This window comes from Sander vitreus, chromosome 9 (assembly GCF_031162955.1).
Source record: "Sander vitreus isolate 19-12246 chromosome 9, sanVit1, whole genome shotgun sequence".
Classification (NCBI taxonomy): domain Eukaryota; kingdom Metazoa; phylum Chordata; class Actinopteri; order Perciformes; family Percidae; genus Sander; species Sander vitreus.
In genome coordinates this window covers 4,765,533-4,781,275 of record NC_135863.1, presented here as the reverse complement: position 1 = coordinate 4,781,275, position 15,743 = coordinate 4,765,533, and the positions used below count along the sequence as shown (strand labels likewise).

At 41.8% G+C, this 15,743-nt stretch overlaps 1 protein-coding gene across 3 annotated transcripts; it reads right to left on the bottom strand.

The window, feature by feature from the left end:
- Window positions 1-512: 512 nt before the first annotated feature.
- depdc1a (DEP domain containing 1a) lies at window positions 513-14,421 on the bottom strand. 3 transcript variants are annotated; one of them, XM_078258396.1, is made up of 12 exons: window positions 14,215-14,421; window positions 12,224-12,489; window positions 11,956-12,103; window positions 11,681-11,805; window positions 11,336-11,466; window positions 10,286-10,333; window positions 9,923-10,060; window positions 8,511-9,473; window positions 6,846-7,018; window positions 6,489-6,665; window positions 2,427-2,633; window positions 513-2,069 (listed from the first exon to the last, which is right to left on the bottom strand). In XM_078258396.1, exons 1-12 carry the CDS (start codon window positions 14,260-14,262, stop codon window positions 1,941-1,943), a joined length of 2,553 nt encoding a protein of 850 aa, XP_078114522.1. In that variant the 5' UTR covers window positions 14,263-14,421; the 3' UTR covers window positions 513-1,940. The 3 variants fall into 3 exon arrangements, with proteins under 3 accessions (XP_078114522.1, XP_078114523.1, XP_078114524.1); XM_078258397.1 differs by having other exon boundaries at window positions 8,511-9,365; XM_078258398.1 differs by lacking the exon at window positions 8,511-9,473.
- Window positions 14,422-15,743: the final 1,322 nt, after the last annotated feature.

Below are 15,743 nucleotides of genomic sequence, written 5' to 3'. Positions count from 1 at the left end.
TTTTGTGTAAGCATTACCTCTGCAATAAGGCTAATGGGCTCTCCAAAATCTGTAGGGTTCCACCTCTGGGGAAGATGAACAGTTGCAGCAACCCAACTAGCAATACAACTAACAAAAGGAGGGGTCATGTACAATGAACAAAATGGTCAGAGATCTCTCCCCCCCCCCGAGGAGCATGACGCAGATCAGTAAATACCACGGTACTCTGTCCATTTAGACTTTAAAATCTTAAGATTTTTGCGTGAAGATGACAAACCATGACTATATATAACTAATTACATGGCAACTGAGACACTGTACTGTATATCCAATGTAAAAAACATTAAAGGAAAGCAAGAAAAGGGTTCATCCTCTGGGGATCATAAACATGCTCAGTATAATTCACAGCAACATGAAGACTGGATGTAGTTTAAAAAATTAATAAAAAAGGCTGACAGTAATGCTATAATAAAGTAAAACAGACTTAATTCAATCAATTTCTCTCACGCAAATAGAAACAGGACAAGGGCATATAAATAAACAGCTAAACAGATTTATTTCCCAGGACTTTGCATAGTAAACAATGTAGAGGAAGAGCACAACTGTGTAGGCGTACAATATAACACTCCTCTGTAAAATTCTTTGCCAAAAACACTGCTGATGTCAGACACCCACACATGCACGCACACACTTTTTGAGGTATAGACAAACATCAGGGTAGAACTAATACTTCATATAAGATAAATAAAAAATCTTGAAATTTTAAGCCAAACATGTTACCTCAGACACTTGACATAAAATGGGTTCTGTATTGCACTTCTGTTTACTGAATAGCGTCCATCACTGAAATGAATGGATGCCTTTTGACACTGGTTTCTCTCATTAGAGGCAATGCACACAGCTGTTGAGAAAACATGCAAGGTTAAATTCATAAGCATTAGCAACCTTTAACCCCAATTATGACAGGTGTTTAGGGAAACCTTCTTTAGGGAGTCTAAATATACATTAAATGTGTATGAATTAATTATTCTGAGGATTGGCAGAAGCTTGCTGGCCATTTACAATGCCTAAATCCAGTGCAAAACATTTCTCTATCCAATAAACTAAACAGGGATGGGTTGGATAAGAGACACACAAACACAAGGAATGAAAGAAACTGGGAAGGGCCAGCTCCATTTAAAAATAACGGAGTTGTATATGAAAAAGCTGAGATCCTGAAAATCAGAAGAGCCCCGATGAGAAAACCTTAAACATTGCTGTACAAATTGCTTTAAAAAGCAAAAAGGAAGAAAAGAAATAGTCACAAGGACAAGAATGAAAATTCTGAAAAAAAGGTTCCATTTCTAAAGACTAAAGATCATTTTAAATTAAACTTGAGAATCTATGATATAAAATGTTTAGTGAAGTCTATAAAAACAGTTAAAATGACAAGAAACACCTCAAGCAAGGATATCTAAGCACTGCTCCCAATGTCATCATTCATATAAATTAAGAAATCTATAATCTAAATATTCCCATATGGACCAGTGATCATAGAATTCAATAGAATTATTTCTCCCAACACACACACACACACAAAATGGGTAGAGAGAAAATGTGACAAATTAACACAGATGTTACTCAAAAACATTTTACCAAAAAAAACCTGCTTAATAAAACCATATTATATTTGAACACAGTAATCAAATGTGAACTGAACTGTCAACTTGCCTTCATCATTCAGCTGTCGCACACATAAACACAACATGAACACACACACACACGTCTTCCAGTCTGCATTAACTCTCCCATTACTACATACAGTACATGAGACACGGCGGGAATAACTAACAATGTAACAAGAAAGAGTTAACGGCTGCAATGAGGAGTGAATTCTCGAGATCTCTAAGTATCAGTGCAGTTACAGTGCAGCGAAAAAATGACTGCGGCTTCTATAATGGTGACAACCTGTATGGTTGGTTTTAGTTCCTGATGCTGAATGCTTTGGTCTTCTTGATGTTGAGAAGTGGAGGTTTAATCTTTGGTTTGTCGTTAGTCCCGTCCGAGGAGGGGAGCCGACGACTGTAGATGTCTGGGTACTGCTTCTGAAACTGAAGCAAAGACAATTAAACTCATGACTGAGTGATTGACTTTCATGTCCACATAGCCACATAATATAACATGTTTGTTGTCGACCCATATGTCCTCCGTTTTGGAGTATGGTAAGTTTGGAGAAATTAAGTATACTTAGTGAGAACTGCTTTTTGAACAGTCGAATAGTGTCTTGTTTGGTGTTTGGCGTTTTAAGGCCCCAACGTCGTCTTCCAGCCAGCGCTGCATGGAAGGCACTAGGATTAGGCAAGGGTTAGGGTTAGGTGCCTTGAAGTCGACGGTCGCAGCGCTGCCTTGAAGTCGACGGTGGGGGCTTAAAACACCATCGAGCATCTTGTTTACCCTGGTTTTGTTACCTGCTTCAGTTTCTTGCGTCTGTCCTTCTCACTTATGTTTTGGTCGGTCAGCAGCATCTCCAGCAACTCCTCCATGGCCTTCTGGGAAGAGGCCAGCTTTTGCTGTTCAAACTCAGCGCCACTAATTTGACGGCAGAATGCGTACATGGGCATTGGAAGGCAAACTGGATTGCCGCCATCGACACTGGAAACCCCATCGATGGGGATCTGGGGTCAGGAGAGTGAGAAACAAACCACAAAAAAAAAAAAACATCTGTATGTCTGTGTGTCTGACCGGATGGAGCAGCTGGTAGATGCTGGAATCAAGTTTGCCCCACTACCCAATTTCATATGATAAACCGTAAAAACCTCGAGGACATTATACAACATCTGAAAACCTCCTGCTGCCTTGATATTCTACCAACAAGCCTTTTCAAAAATGTTTCGAATTGTTTGGCTACAGATCTTCTACATATTGTAAACACATCTCTTCTCTCAGGTGTCTTCCCACAGGCCCTGAAAACTGCAGTCATTAAGCCACTCTTAAAAAAGAACAATCTAGACACGTCACTAATGAGCAACTATAGGCCGATATCAAACCTTCCATTTTTAAGTAAAATCATTGAAAAAAACGGTTTCTCAACAACTCAACCTTTTCTTGTCACTAAACAACCGTTTTGATGCCTTCCAGTCGGGTTTTCGACCACACCACAGCACTGAGACAGCTCTTGTTAAAGTCTTTAATGACATCCACTTAAACACAGATAGTGGCAAAATTTCAGTCTTGGTATTACTTGATCTCAGTGCTGCATTTGATACGGTCGACCATGACATATTACTAGACCGATTGGAAAACTGGGTTGGCATTTCTGGCTCGGTACTAAAGTGGTTTGAGTCTTATTTAAAGAATAGGGACTACTTTGTGTCTATAGGGAATTATACATCTGAGCATACAAATAAGACGTGCGGAGTTCCCCAAGGCTCCGTTCTGGGGCCTCTCCTGTTTAACATCTACATGTTTCCACTGGCTCAAATTATGGAAAACAATAAAATAAGTTACCATAGTTATGTGGATGACACACACATTTATATAACCTCATCGCCAGGGGACTATAGTCCAATACAACAACTGACTAAGTGCATCGAACAAATTAACGACTGGATGTGCCAGAATTTTCTTAAATTATGAAAAAACTGAGGTGGTTGTTTTTGGAGCAAAGGAGAACGATTAAAAGTCAGCACTCAGCTTCAAATGATAATGTTAAAAACAAAAGACAAAGCCAGAAATCTTGGTGTAGTCATGGACTCAGACCTGAATTTTAACAGCCACATTAAGACAATTACAAAGTTTTATCTTCAGCAGACTTGACTACAGTAACGGTGTCTTCACAGGTCTCCCTAAAAAATCAAATCAGACAGCTGCAGCTGATTCAGAACGCTGCTGCTCGAGTCCTCACTAAGACCAAGAAAGTGGATCACATCACTCCAGTTCTGAAGTCTCTACACTGGCTTGCAGTGCCTCAAAGAATTGATTTCAAAATACTTTTGCTGGTTTATAAATCACTAAAAACGGTTTAGGGCCAAAATACATTTCTGATCTGCTACTACACTATGACCCACCCAGACCTCTCAGGTCGTCTGGGACAGGCCTGCTTGTTGTCCCCAGAGTCAGAACTAAACAGGGGGAAGCAGCGTTTAGTTTTTATGCTCCACATATCTGGAACAAACTCCCAGAAAACTGCAGGTCTGCTGCAACTCTCAGTTCTTTTAAATCAAGGCTGAAGACCTATCTTTTTGATGTTGCCTTTTTTTAAATAACTGTTCATTTCTGATACCGAAGCTGCATTGTTGACACTGTATAACAATCTATATAAGCATATAAAGAGAAATTCCTATTTTATTTTTCATCTTTATCTCTCTGATGCAGGCATGACAATAGTTGACAGAAGAGACAGACGTTGGGCAGAAGAGACAGGTGTTGGGCTGGTCAAAAAGTTAGTCAAAGTAACTAACTAATTTAGGCAGAAGGCCTAAAAATAAAAATAAAATAGTCTACAAACACTCTGAGCGAGTTCTTGACTATTTAGAGACAGACTGCAGAAGAAATAAAATAGTTTAAGATAACGTTCTGGACTATTAAGAGATTTTTGTCTGCAGGGCTGTACTGGGTTTTGCAAGGTTTGCCGAAGAAAAGAACTAAGCTTTGCGGTGACGACCACATCGAAAATGATAAGAGTATACTAAAAGGAAAAACTTCTGTAACTATGGGGAATGAAACCTCAAAGCCATGCGAAGCATCTGGACCCATAGTGGGTGAGATGGTTAGAAAATATGGATTGACTGCTTGATATATCTGTCATATTGGTCAAAAAGCTTTGGCTTGAAAAATGGATCACTGAGTCCAGGAAAGTTATTTTATCTGCTTTTATATATTTAACTGTTTTAACTGCTCTTCAATGTTTAATTTCTTATACTGCACTGTCATTTTTTTTTTTTGTCTCGTATTTTCTCTGTTTTTAATTTTTTAATCAGTTTTCATGTAAATCTGTTTTTAATTTTTTTATATCTGTTTTCATGTAAAGCACTTTGAATTGCCCTGTTGCTGAAATACAAATAAAGCTGCCTTGCCTTATGAAACCATCTCAAAATGACTTTGATAAACTACACATGGCCGTTTCACTGTGTTGATGGTGTGTGTCAGGCTCAAAATGAAGCTAAAACAGGGGTGTTAAGTTTATTGACTTGTTATTTACTACTTTCTAATCCTTAAAAGGTGCTGTAGGTAGGACTGGGAAGATCCAGGACTTAGCCAAAACATTTGAACATCAACAACTTCTCAGTCCCTCCCCCCTTTCTGCTATAGCCCAAACTGGTCTCCTAAGCCCCTCCCCCCACAAGGGAGAATGAATGCGTTGCATGAGCAGTGATTGACACGCAGATTGCAAATCGCACTACAGGCTGTAGGTGTAGGGCTGGGCGATATGGAGAACATCAAATATCACGATATTTTTGACCAAATACCTTGATATCGATACCGCAACGATATTGTAGTGTTGACTATTAGTGCTTTCACAAAATATTTACACAATGAGATTTTTGATAAATAATCATCAGTAATGTGGATATAATGACTAAGAGGGTAAAGGCAAATAATAGAACAGTTACAACAGTCTGGTAACTTCAGAAAATGACATAACCTTACTGTAACGCAGCCTTTAAAACCAGGAAAAGACAACACTTATGCCATATTACGATATCCAAAATCTAAGATGATATCTAGTCTCATATCACGATAGCGATATAATATCGATATATTGCCCAGCTCTATGTAGGTGGTACCTGATTCATGTAGTTCTACTGGAACATAGGGTCAGTTTTAGCAAATATGACAGAAAGTTAGTTTTATCAGTCCTTCCAGAAAAATGCTGAGTTTTTTTATGATTGTTGCGGGCAAAAATCCTTGATTATGTGGGACGTTTTCTTAAAAAATGCGATGGAATATGCGGGACATTTATGCAATTTTATGCGATGAAATTGCTGGAACTTGCAAAAACTGCAGTTTCATCATGGCTTCATCGCGGGGTTTGCAGCTTTTCGATGACGTTCACGTTGTAATTACGTCACTTCATAACGTTCCCATGGCAACAGGGGAAAATGGCTGCTCTTGTGTGAGGTAAACGCAACATGTTCCAACTTTCTGCGAAGATATGTGTGACTTTTTTTGCAACGAAAATGCGGGGATTATGAAATCATGCAAGCCACGCATATTATGCGCGAAAATCGGCAATTTATGCGGCGAAGGTGCAGCGTATTTGAAAAAAATGCGGCCCTGCATAAATATGCGGACTTTGGCTGATTATGCGATCACATAATCGCGTTTTTCTGGAGGGACTGATTTATAAGTCTTACCTACTGCACCTTAAGTATTTATTACAGTTTGAACCAGATTTTTGTTTTTGCATTAGGGTTTGCATACCGTCTGATATATACATTGTATTACATAGTATGACTTATTTGTGTATGTGGTTTTCTATTTGTCCATATGCAGCCAGGATGAACTATGTTAATAGTTTATGGGTGTACCTGTACAGTGCGCAGGTACTGTATATGGTCATTGATAGCACTGAGAAGGTACTCTGGGACCGAGAGGATGCTGTGTTGATGGTCCATTAGAAATGACACCAGTCTGGTAGCCAACAGCTCGTCCAAATCACACTCCTCTGCGCTGCCCAGGACACAGCCTGAAAACGTGTGAACCATCTGGAATGAGAACCACAAAAACAGACAAGAGAAACGGGTAAATAAAGACAAGCAGTAAAAAAAAAAAAAACAGCCACGAAGACACAAATAAATAAATGTAAAGAAGAAGAAAAAAACGATGTAAAAAAAAAAAAAAAAAGAAGGAAAGATCATCACATCATCATCAGTTTTGTGCCTCACCAGTGTCCGTGTGCCGATGGCGGGGTGGAGGCGGGGCATGTCCACGTTCTGGCTGATGCGCGACATCATCCTCATAAGGAGCTGCAACTTCCTGCGGCAGTTGGGGGGGAGGAGGAGCGTGCAAAGCTGCAGGGCCTCGATGGCCACACGCTCACACTGAGGCTGGAGAAGGCCTGTACACGCACACGCACACACACACACACAGTGATAATGGCGGAGACTGGGGACGTTTGTAGTGCAATCAGTACAGAAACACACAGCAGTAGAATCGGCCACATTCATCCATCACTGCTACATCACATTCAGTCGATTAGACAAATGAATGGACGACAGGATTAATCAACTACAGCTACAGTGTAAGATGAGTCAGGTATCAGAGTGATAAATATAACATTTTATGGTGGGAATGTAATACACTAAGTATTACATTTCAATAATAACTTATAATTAATAACCAGCTTTTCAAAAATGTGCAATTTTAAGCTCATTAAACTATTAAAAAAAAAAAAAAAAGTGCTATAACAGTTGCATGGCTCCCATTATCCTCCGTGACATACTCTCTTCCACTTCACCTGACAAATCTTCTCCAAAACAAACAGCTCTGAGATAACAGAGCTCAGCCCATAGATTCACTCACTCAAAGCAGATAGTACGCGTGAAATAAAAACAGGACACGTAATTTCACTGTGTGTAGTGTTAACTAAGCTAACTAACCGTGTGTTGTGAACCGCGTGTAGCGATTTAAAAAATAATAATAAAAAAACAACAGACAACAGCTGTGTCTCAAAGACCGGGCAGCAGCCGGGACGTTGAGAATCCACGCGCGAGAGGTGATAACAGTTCTATTCACTTCGTTGAAACAAGAGAAGAAAGCCTCACTGATGTGAAGACCAGAAGAAAGAAAGAAAGAAAGAAAGAGAAAGAAAGAAAGAAAGAGAGAGAGAGAGAGAGAGAGAGAGAGAGAGAGAGAGCTCTATCTCTAGATAGAGAAATGCTCTCTGCCCGCCATATACCAACGCGCCGGTAAGTCCATCTGCCCGGGCATGCCCCAGCTGCCCGCACAATTTATTGACAAACTCAGACGCACATGCGACGGTGAAATGGCGATTTATCCCTTTAAATGTGAATAAACGACAGTTACACTCACGGGCAGCAAATGCTCTTTCCGTTGCGATTGGTGGCATCTTGACAACTCGCCGTTACCTTGTTTTCCTGTGACTGTGTTGATGCGACTTGTACATTGCAGCCACTCAAACAGGACAGAGTAACTCGGCGGATATTTAAATTTTTTTTGAAGACTTAAGGCGGCAGGCGCGTGTTGTTAAGGCGGGCCGCCTAAACTGGAAAGTGCTGCGGGAAACACTGCCTTAAAGTATTTAATCTAAGGCTTAAATTGCATATGAGCTCTATGCACGTTGAACCAGTGCTCTCTTTCATTACTTTGGTCAATGTATTTACTAAAACCTTAGAAATGTTATAACAAATACATGAAGTCATTTTCTGCACATCTCGACTTCACCTTTTGAATTTGAGTTCAACAATCAAGTTGTATTTCTGAGTTAAAACCTTACATGCCAGCAGTGGTTGGATGTTAGATGTAGTTAGTTTGATTAGACATCAATAGACAAGCAGACACACAGACAGGTATAGGTGAGAGGGTCTTACTGTGCTCAGGTTTGGGTTGGGGGGGCTGGGAGATGCTGGTGGGCACACGGACAGGCGGATTGAACAGTGAAACAGGCTTCGACACATCCAGAGAGCTGAGGCAGCGCCGGGCAACAGCAGGCGCAGGGAGTGACAAAAGATTAGAGGTACTGGAGGCGGGTCTGGGCCCACTTGGTCCTGTAGTAGCATGGGGCCCTTGTACTTTGGCCAAAGCACATGAAGAGAAGGGGGAGAAAGGATGATAGGAGGAAAAGGAGGGATGATAGGAGGGCAACGAGGGAGGACGTGAAGCGGAGGAGGAGTGATGCTGGTCTGCAGGAGTGTTCACGTTGAGGCAGCTGGCTGCTCGGCCCTGCCACCTGGTCTCCTTGTCATCTTCCTCCCTGGTTTCTATGACAATGTCCAGACAGCTCCCTACGCTGCGCGGCCGCAAGGAGCGGCTGTACCTTCTAGTTGTACCTCCTGGAGCCTTTTCACAAGTTAAGGGGGTTGCTTTGGATACAGATTTAGAGTCGGTATGACTGTGGGGTGTTATGACGACGGGGCTGTCATCCTGGCACCTGTTGCTATAGGCGCAGGATGCCAGGCTGTCATTGGACAGGAACAGCTGTTGCCTGGTGAGCGGGGCAGAGTCATCTAGGACGGTTTCCAGTGAGCAACTCCTGGTTCGAGGCCTCGTAGAACCAACTGTATTCAGACTCATGCAGCTGCCACCTAACCGACAGTCACCCGCGCTGGCGGTGCCTCCTTCCAGCGCCGCCAGCCGCGACTGAAGCGTCCCACCAATCACCTCTCTCATTGGCGACTCCGTCTCGTCACATGTCCCCCGTCTGAGCAGCGACAGGAGGAGACATTCTGTGGAGCGGAAAGAAGTCTTGGCTGGAGGTAGGACTGAGGGGAGGTCTGGCTTCTTGCGCTTCCCGCGCTGGGGTTTTGCGGGCGCTGCAACATAGCCGCAAAACACTGAGAGCGGATGCAGAGAAAGAGAGAGCCGAGCGGAGCAGGCAGGGTGTCAGTGCAAGCAGACAGTGAAGGGGAGGGAGAGGGTTTGGTTAGTTCAAACCTTTCCTGTGCATACAGAACCATCAGAAAGTCAGAGACAACACATAACAGGCATAGACAGAGTACAGCTGCTGATATCGCTGTTAGGACTCCACAAACAGATGTAACAACAACCAGAACCTCTGTTAGCAGTCAAAAGGCACTGTTAGAGGTCAGAGCACGCAACCACATAGTGGGAACAGCATGACAACACAACTGAGTGAAGACCCTGCAGACAATCCTGTCAGTTCGAGCATCATCACCGGAAGACAACAGCACCCACTAAAACTAAGCCTCTTAAAAGCAGTCCCATTTAACTGCAGTTTCATGGTCAGGCAAAAAGCCTCATGGAATGAGTCCACAGTACATACCCAGGACGTTGATAAATAGTTCATACAGTTCGTATGTGAGTACTGGCTGCGGAAGGCTGTAGAAGTAATCAGACACCGTTTTGAAGACGTCCCTCTCAAAGCCGGGATAGGACGGCTGTGCGCTGTCGTACTTCGGCCCTGGAAATAAACAGCGCGTTACGGCAGCTACCATGAGAGTGAAGGCTATTTGAAATCTCCCAACACAAACCTATTCATGAGCTTCAATAAACTGACATAGAATTCTAAACATCCAAAAATACAAAATGTAGTTAAAGTTTTTAAAAAAATTATGCATTTAAGTTGTTATTCGCCCCCCCATGCAGCACAGGAGGCCTGGTGTCTAAGCAACTTGTTGCTACTCACAGTTGGCCAGGCTCTTCATGGCAGACAAAACCCAGTGTGGAAGGTCATCTAGAGAAATGATTAACAGGTTAGAATGGTTGCTAGTTACAGTATATTGTACTGTTTGTGGGTTGTATTACCTAAAACAACAGAATCCTAATAGTTTATGTCATGTTGTTGATGCTCATGTTTTAGTGGACTACAGCTGTAAAGTGAGCAGTATCCATGGTAAAGAAAAGAGAATCTAAGTATCCAGTGAAAAGAGGTGTTCAATGACAGGGGCTGAATAGAGAGTTTATCGGTGTTTTAAGCCCCCAACGTCTCCTTCCAGGCAGCGCTGCCTGGAAGGAGACGTTGGGGGCTTAAAACACCATTGAGCGAATAGAGAAGATAAATTTGAATACCGCTATAGTATGAAGATTGTTACGCTGATTTCAGACCAGGAAACAGCGATCTGGCGATTTTCCACAGTGTGTGGAAGTGTCACTATAACGGCCCATTTGTGTGACGCTGTTGTGTTCTTTAACCCCCACCCCCCATGTAGCACAAGTAGACTTTATATAATCACAGCTACCGTATTCCGTTAGATCGTTTGTAGATCTCGACGTTTCCGACTTCACTTGAAGGCAGCTTCATTTCGAGGAGAACGAGAGAAAGAAAAGGGACGAGCGAGACAGAGCGTCCGTGCTTTGTTGTTTGGCAAACATTCAGCTGTTACACAAAACTCCTCTGCAGTTCAGTGCTCCCGTTTCGGGTTTTAAAACTTTCTTGTGGCAGCGATAGAGGCAGTCATGTTTCCTGTTCGGGACGCTCACACTGCCTCAAAACTAACTGACAAGTCTGATCGCCGGTTAAATGATTGGCCACCGCAGCATGACGTCGATTTGCGTTTTCCCCAAAAGTTGAGTCGGTCTCAACTTTTCGCCAACCCCTGCCACAGCCTAAACGCACTACCCCCATTCAAAATGAATGGGCAGACCTGCGTTTTCGCCGCTAGCGGTCCAACGGCCGACGCAGGCTGTGCTTAATGCTTTCTTTCGATAAACATCGTTTGCTGATGTATAAACCTACTGGTCTTGTCGTCCAGTGTGACCACTCCATGCTTGTTGACTTTGGTCATATTATGGATGATGTTCTGTGGGTTAACATAACGTTGGTCTAAAACCTCATCAAGAGAGCCAACGCCCAGAATCCTCTGCAGGCTGAAACACAAGACACAAAGTTTAGTCACACACACACACACAAAAAAAAAAAAAATCTTCCTCACTTTCTGGTCTCAGATTCTTTGTCCGTACTTATTCTACAGAGTCTTCAAATAAAAGACAACATTGCTTTGTAACAAACTTGTAATGTCTATGACACCAAAAAGTAAAGTCTTTCCCCCCCCCCCTTCAGTTTAAATGTGTGCATTCGTACTGGGTCAGGGTGATGTCTCGCCAGATCTCCTGTTCATCATCCACCGTCAGCTCTCGTCTCAGCACCTGCTGCTCTCCTATTGGCTCGTTCTCTCCCCCTGCTTGGAGGGCAGGATCTACATTTTCCTAAAAAAGGCACAAACAGAGCATAAATCACCATCACACAATGGATGATATTTCACATTTAGACCATACTTCAAACCGGCGACTGTGTTTTAAGTATAGCTTGTACATAACATACTGTAGATACAATAATCTTTGTCCAGTCTAGCTTACCTGTGTCTCGTTCTCAAGCTGCTTCTTGATACTCCTAAACCTGAAGAAACTCTCCTTGTCTCTGAATGAAGGCTTTTTCTTAATAGAGCCAGGGGCCGAGGCCGAGGCCGGACAGGGAATGGGCTTCAGAGGAGAAGTGGAGGGGAATCTTGGAGAAAAAGAGGAGGAGGTGCGTAATTTTGTATGCGGAAGCACATCAATTTTTACATACATTTCACAGTGCCTTTTTGAATAATTAAAAAGCAAGTTTCTCCAAAACGCTGCCTACCTGTACAGAGTGTTGTTGTCCTCCAAATCCTCTGTGCCCCAGCGACCCTTCACGTCTTCGATCACGTGGTTCTTCAGAAACTTCTTCAGGAGCTGCACCGTCTGCTGCCTGGTGACATCAGGGCCAAAATTGTTGTTGCTACGGAGCAGCTGGTGCATCCAATCCACAGAGGCAGAGGCGGTGAAGCAGGCGGCGTGGTGCCGGAAATTCTGGCGGTGTTTCCTGATGGGCATACCAGCCCGAAACAAACGAGTCACCTCATTCCACTGAAACAGAGAGGGGGAGTTTAGTAGAAACCAAAGTGCCCATGCACAGTAGAACTTAAATCAAGAAACTATTTTATTGTATTACTTAGGAGGTGCAACGATGAATCGATTAGTTGTCAACTATTAAATTAATCGCCAACTATTTTGATAATCGATTAATCGTTTGAGTCATCTTTTTTATTAAAAAAAATAAGATTTCTCTGATTCCAGCTTGTTAAATGTGAATATCTTCTAGTTTCTTCTCTCCTCTGTGACAGTAAACTGAATATCTTTGAGTTTTGGACAAAACAAGACATTTGAGGACGTCCTCTTAGGTTTTGGGAAACACTGATCCACATTTTTCAACATGTTTTGACATTTATAGATCAAACATTATAGATCAAACAACTAATCGATTAATCGAGAAAATAATCGACAGATTAATCGACTATGAAAATAATTGTTAGTTGCAGTCCTAGTATTACTGTGTCCTGAGGGACATTCCTGACAGCGTCGACCCGAGGACCACTGAAGAAGCATTGGTGCAGTTTGATTAGAGGTTTTCAAACCTTTCTGGCTTGGACACCAGATAATTATGTTTTGTCTCAAGCATCGTTCTGAGACAAACTTAACAAAATTCTCCACAGTCGAGACAAACAATAGAGAGAACCAAGTCGTGCTGAAAGATTAGTGGTCCTAAAAGGATGAAAACTCCAGCAACACTTGTAGTATAAAACGGTAGGATCAAATGTTTTGGCTTGTGGTCTTCTTCGAAGTCATCCAGAGGGCCACAGGTCAAACACTGTTGAGTTAACTGTAAAGTGTGTCTCTGTACTACAAGTGTCGCTAACCTGCTGGAATTTTGACCACTTACGACTATTTCCCACCTCCTCTTGTAAGTGTAACTTACTCCAGCAAAAAATCTTTTCTGATTCATGCACATTGGAAGTAAGTGAAGTTGACCTGCCTCAGTTCACATTCGGACTCAAATGTTCAGTATCCAGCGTTAGCTAGCTAGCTAGCTAGCTGTTTGACTTTTATTGGTTAAGAGTGAAGTTGTGTCAAAACAAGTCACATTGTACTTTGTACAAAAAAAGGGCAATTGAAATGATCTGACAGGGCAGCTCGACGAGGATTGAATAGGTTAGCTAGTTTTTGATACAGCGGTACAAATAATAGATTAATCGACTGATATAACTGTTAACAATTTTGATAACGATTGATACGAGTAAAGTATCTGATTCCACCTTTTGAATTGTGAATATTTGCTGGTTTTCCTAATCTTCTATTGTAACGTAACGTTAAAATTAAGCTAAATTAGTTAAACAGACATGTTATAACTAACCATAGAACGTTAGACCAAAAAAATGTATCGATTAACATTCAGAGAACATTTGGTACACTCATGGGAATTAAAATATTCGTTAACTTAGCTAAGTTGCAGCAACAGTTTCGAGGAAAAAGCACAGCCACGTATTTAATAAGTTCACGTTAACCTTGGCCAGCTGGATTGACGTTAATGTTAGTGGCTAAGTAGAAACTCGTGAAAGACCATAAATCCGTGATAAACACTCGTGTATCACCGAAACAACAAACGGTTATATTTAAGTTCGATATTCTTTACAGTTAACGTTATAGCGTTGCCGTTGACGCATTTTATCGAACGAGTTAACGTTAGCAGCCAGCTCTAGGTTAGTTAACGTTACCTAACGTAGCTAGTGACCTTATCAGCCAATGTTAACTTACCAGTTTTGTGGCCCGGTACGGTCCAGGGGTGATAACATGAGAACTCATATTTATCACACAAAACGTTTGTCTTCATCCGATATGACAAGAGATACAACTATCCATTACTCAGGGAAGGATTTAACCGATGTTTTGCTACCATATACTGAATGGCAGCATTGGTGATACACAGCTCTGTCTGGCTGCACTCCGTCTGTTCAAAATTACGAGCCGTGTTTTTCTGGCACGGGATTGGACGGCGCGCGGGTCACGTGATCAGCCTCGAACTGAAGAGGGTGTGCGACCGTGAATGCAGCCCAATTTAGCTTTTAAAACAATCTGATTTACGGTGTAAAAAAGATCACGCTGTCTACGTCAAAGATATTCACTGATGAGACCACCCTTCTGTCCTCCACAAAAACGTTATTCCACGTTTGCTGTTCTCCACTTTGCCTAAAGGAACAGTCAAAGAGCTGCAGTGTCAGCAATGTTAGTGTATGGAGACAGTTGCATTCAATGACACAAACACACTGGGAATTTACATTAGCATGTCTTCAAAGGCCTTTTGTGGTGATTATACTGATCAGTTAAAGGCAGAAAGAGAGGTGGGGGGTCAGACCAAAAGACAGTAGGGGTGAGACAGGAGAGTGGGTGGTGTTGATCAAGCCACTGCTATAGACATGCTAATGTCTGGAAACAGTACACTGAAACGATACATTCATCTTTCTGCTTTAAATTTCCTCCAAACTTGTTTTAAGACATAACACCACAATCTGCTTCATATGTTTTTTTTCCACAAAAAATGACCTTGTTAAAAATGTTTTTTAAATTACATCTACTCCTTCCTCATTTTGAATCTATTAACATGCAAATATTGTTACTTTCAAAAGTGTAACTGCTGAACACAATGTCTCCTACTTTACATAAAAGTGAAGATTTTAAGTTTCCACATCACAGTTGAGTAGAATGGATATTGTGCCAGGATTGTGACAACATGTCACAAAATTATGCTCGTGCTGACACGTCTTCAATTCAGATTTAGGGTGCGGAGAGTGCATGCAGAGGAAATGTCTCTCTTCAGCAGATAAATGTGAAAACAGGCTTCTACAATCAAACTCGGCACATTTATCATTATAGACAGTGACGCTCAAACATTCAAGTGAAGTAAAAGCAAAACACATTTTTAAGAGCTTGGGGCTTTAAAGTCTGGGCAAGCCACGTCATTTGAGTGTGAGATTTACTTGAATTCACACTAACTTGAGCAGCAGTGGTAGTTTACTGCTAATAAAGACTAATGAAAAACACAATAACCACAACAGGAATTACACAGATACAAGATGAGAAGCATATGTGTAGAGGGAGAGACATGAATAACATGCAACTTGTGAGGCCTTGAGAAATGGATTTGAAAGAAGAAAACACAATGGTATTGTGTCAGAATTCAACACTGTTTTGGACTAATAAAGCTGGTTCCACAAACATTTCCACTTTATGGACTGTGGGGATTGTGTAAAAATACAGTGGGGCACTGACAAATATAAAACACTGTA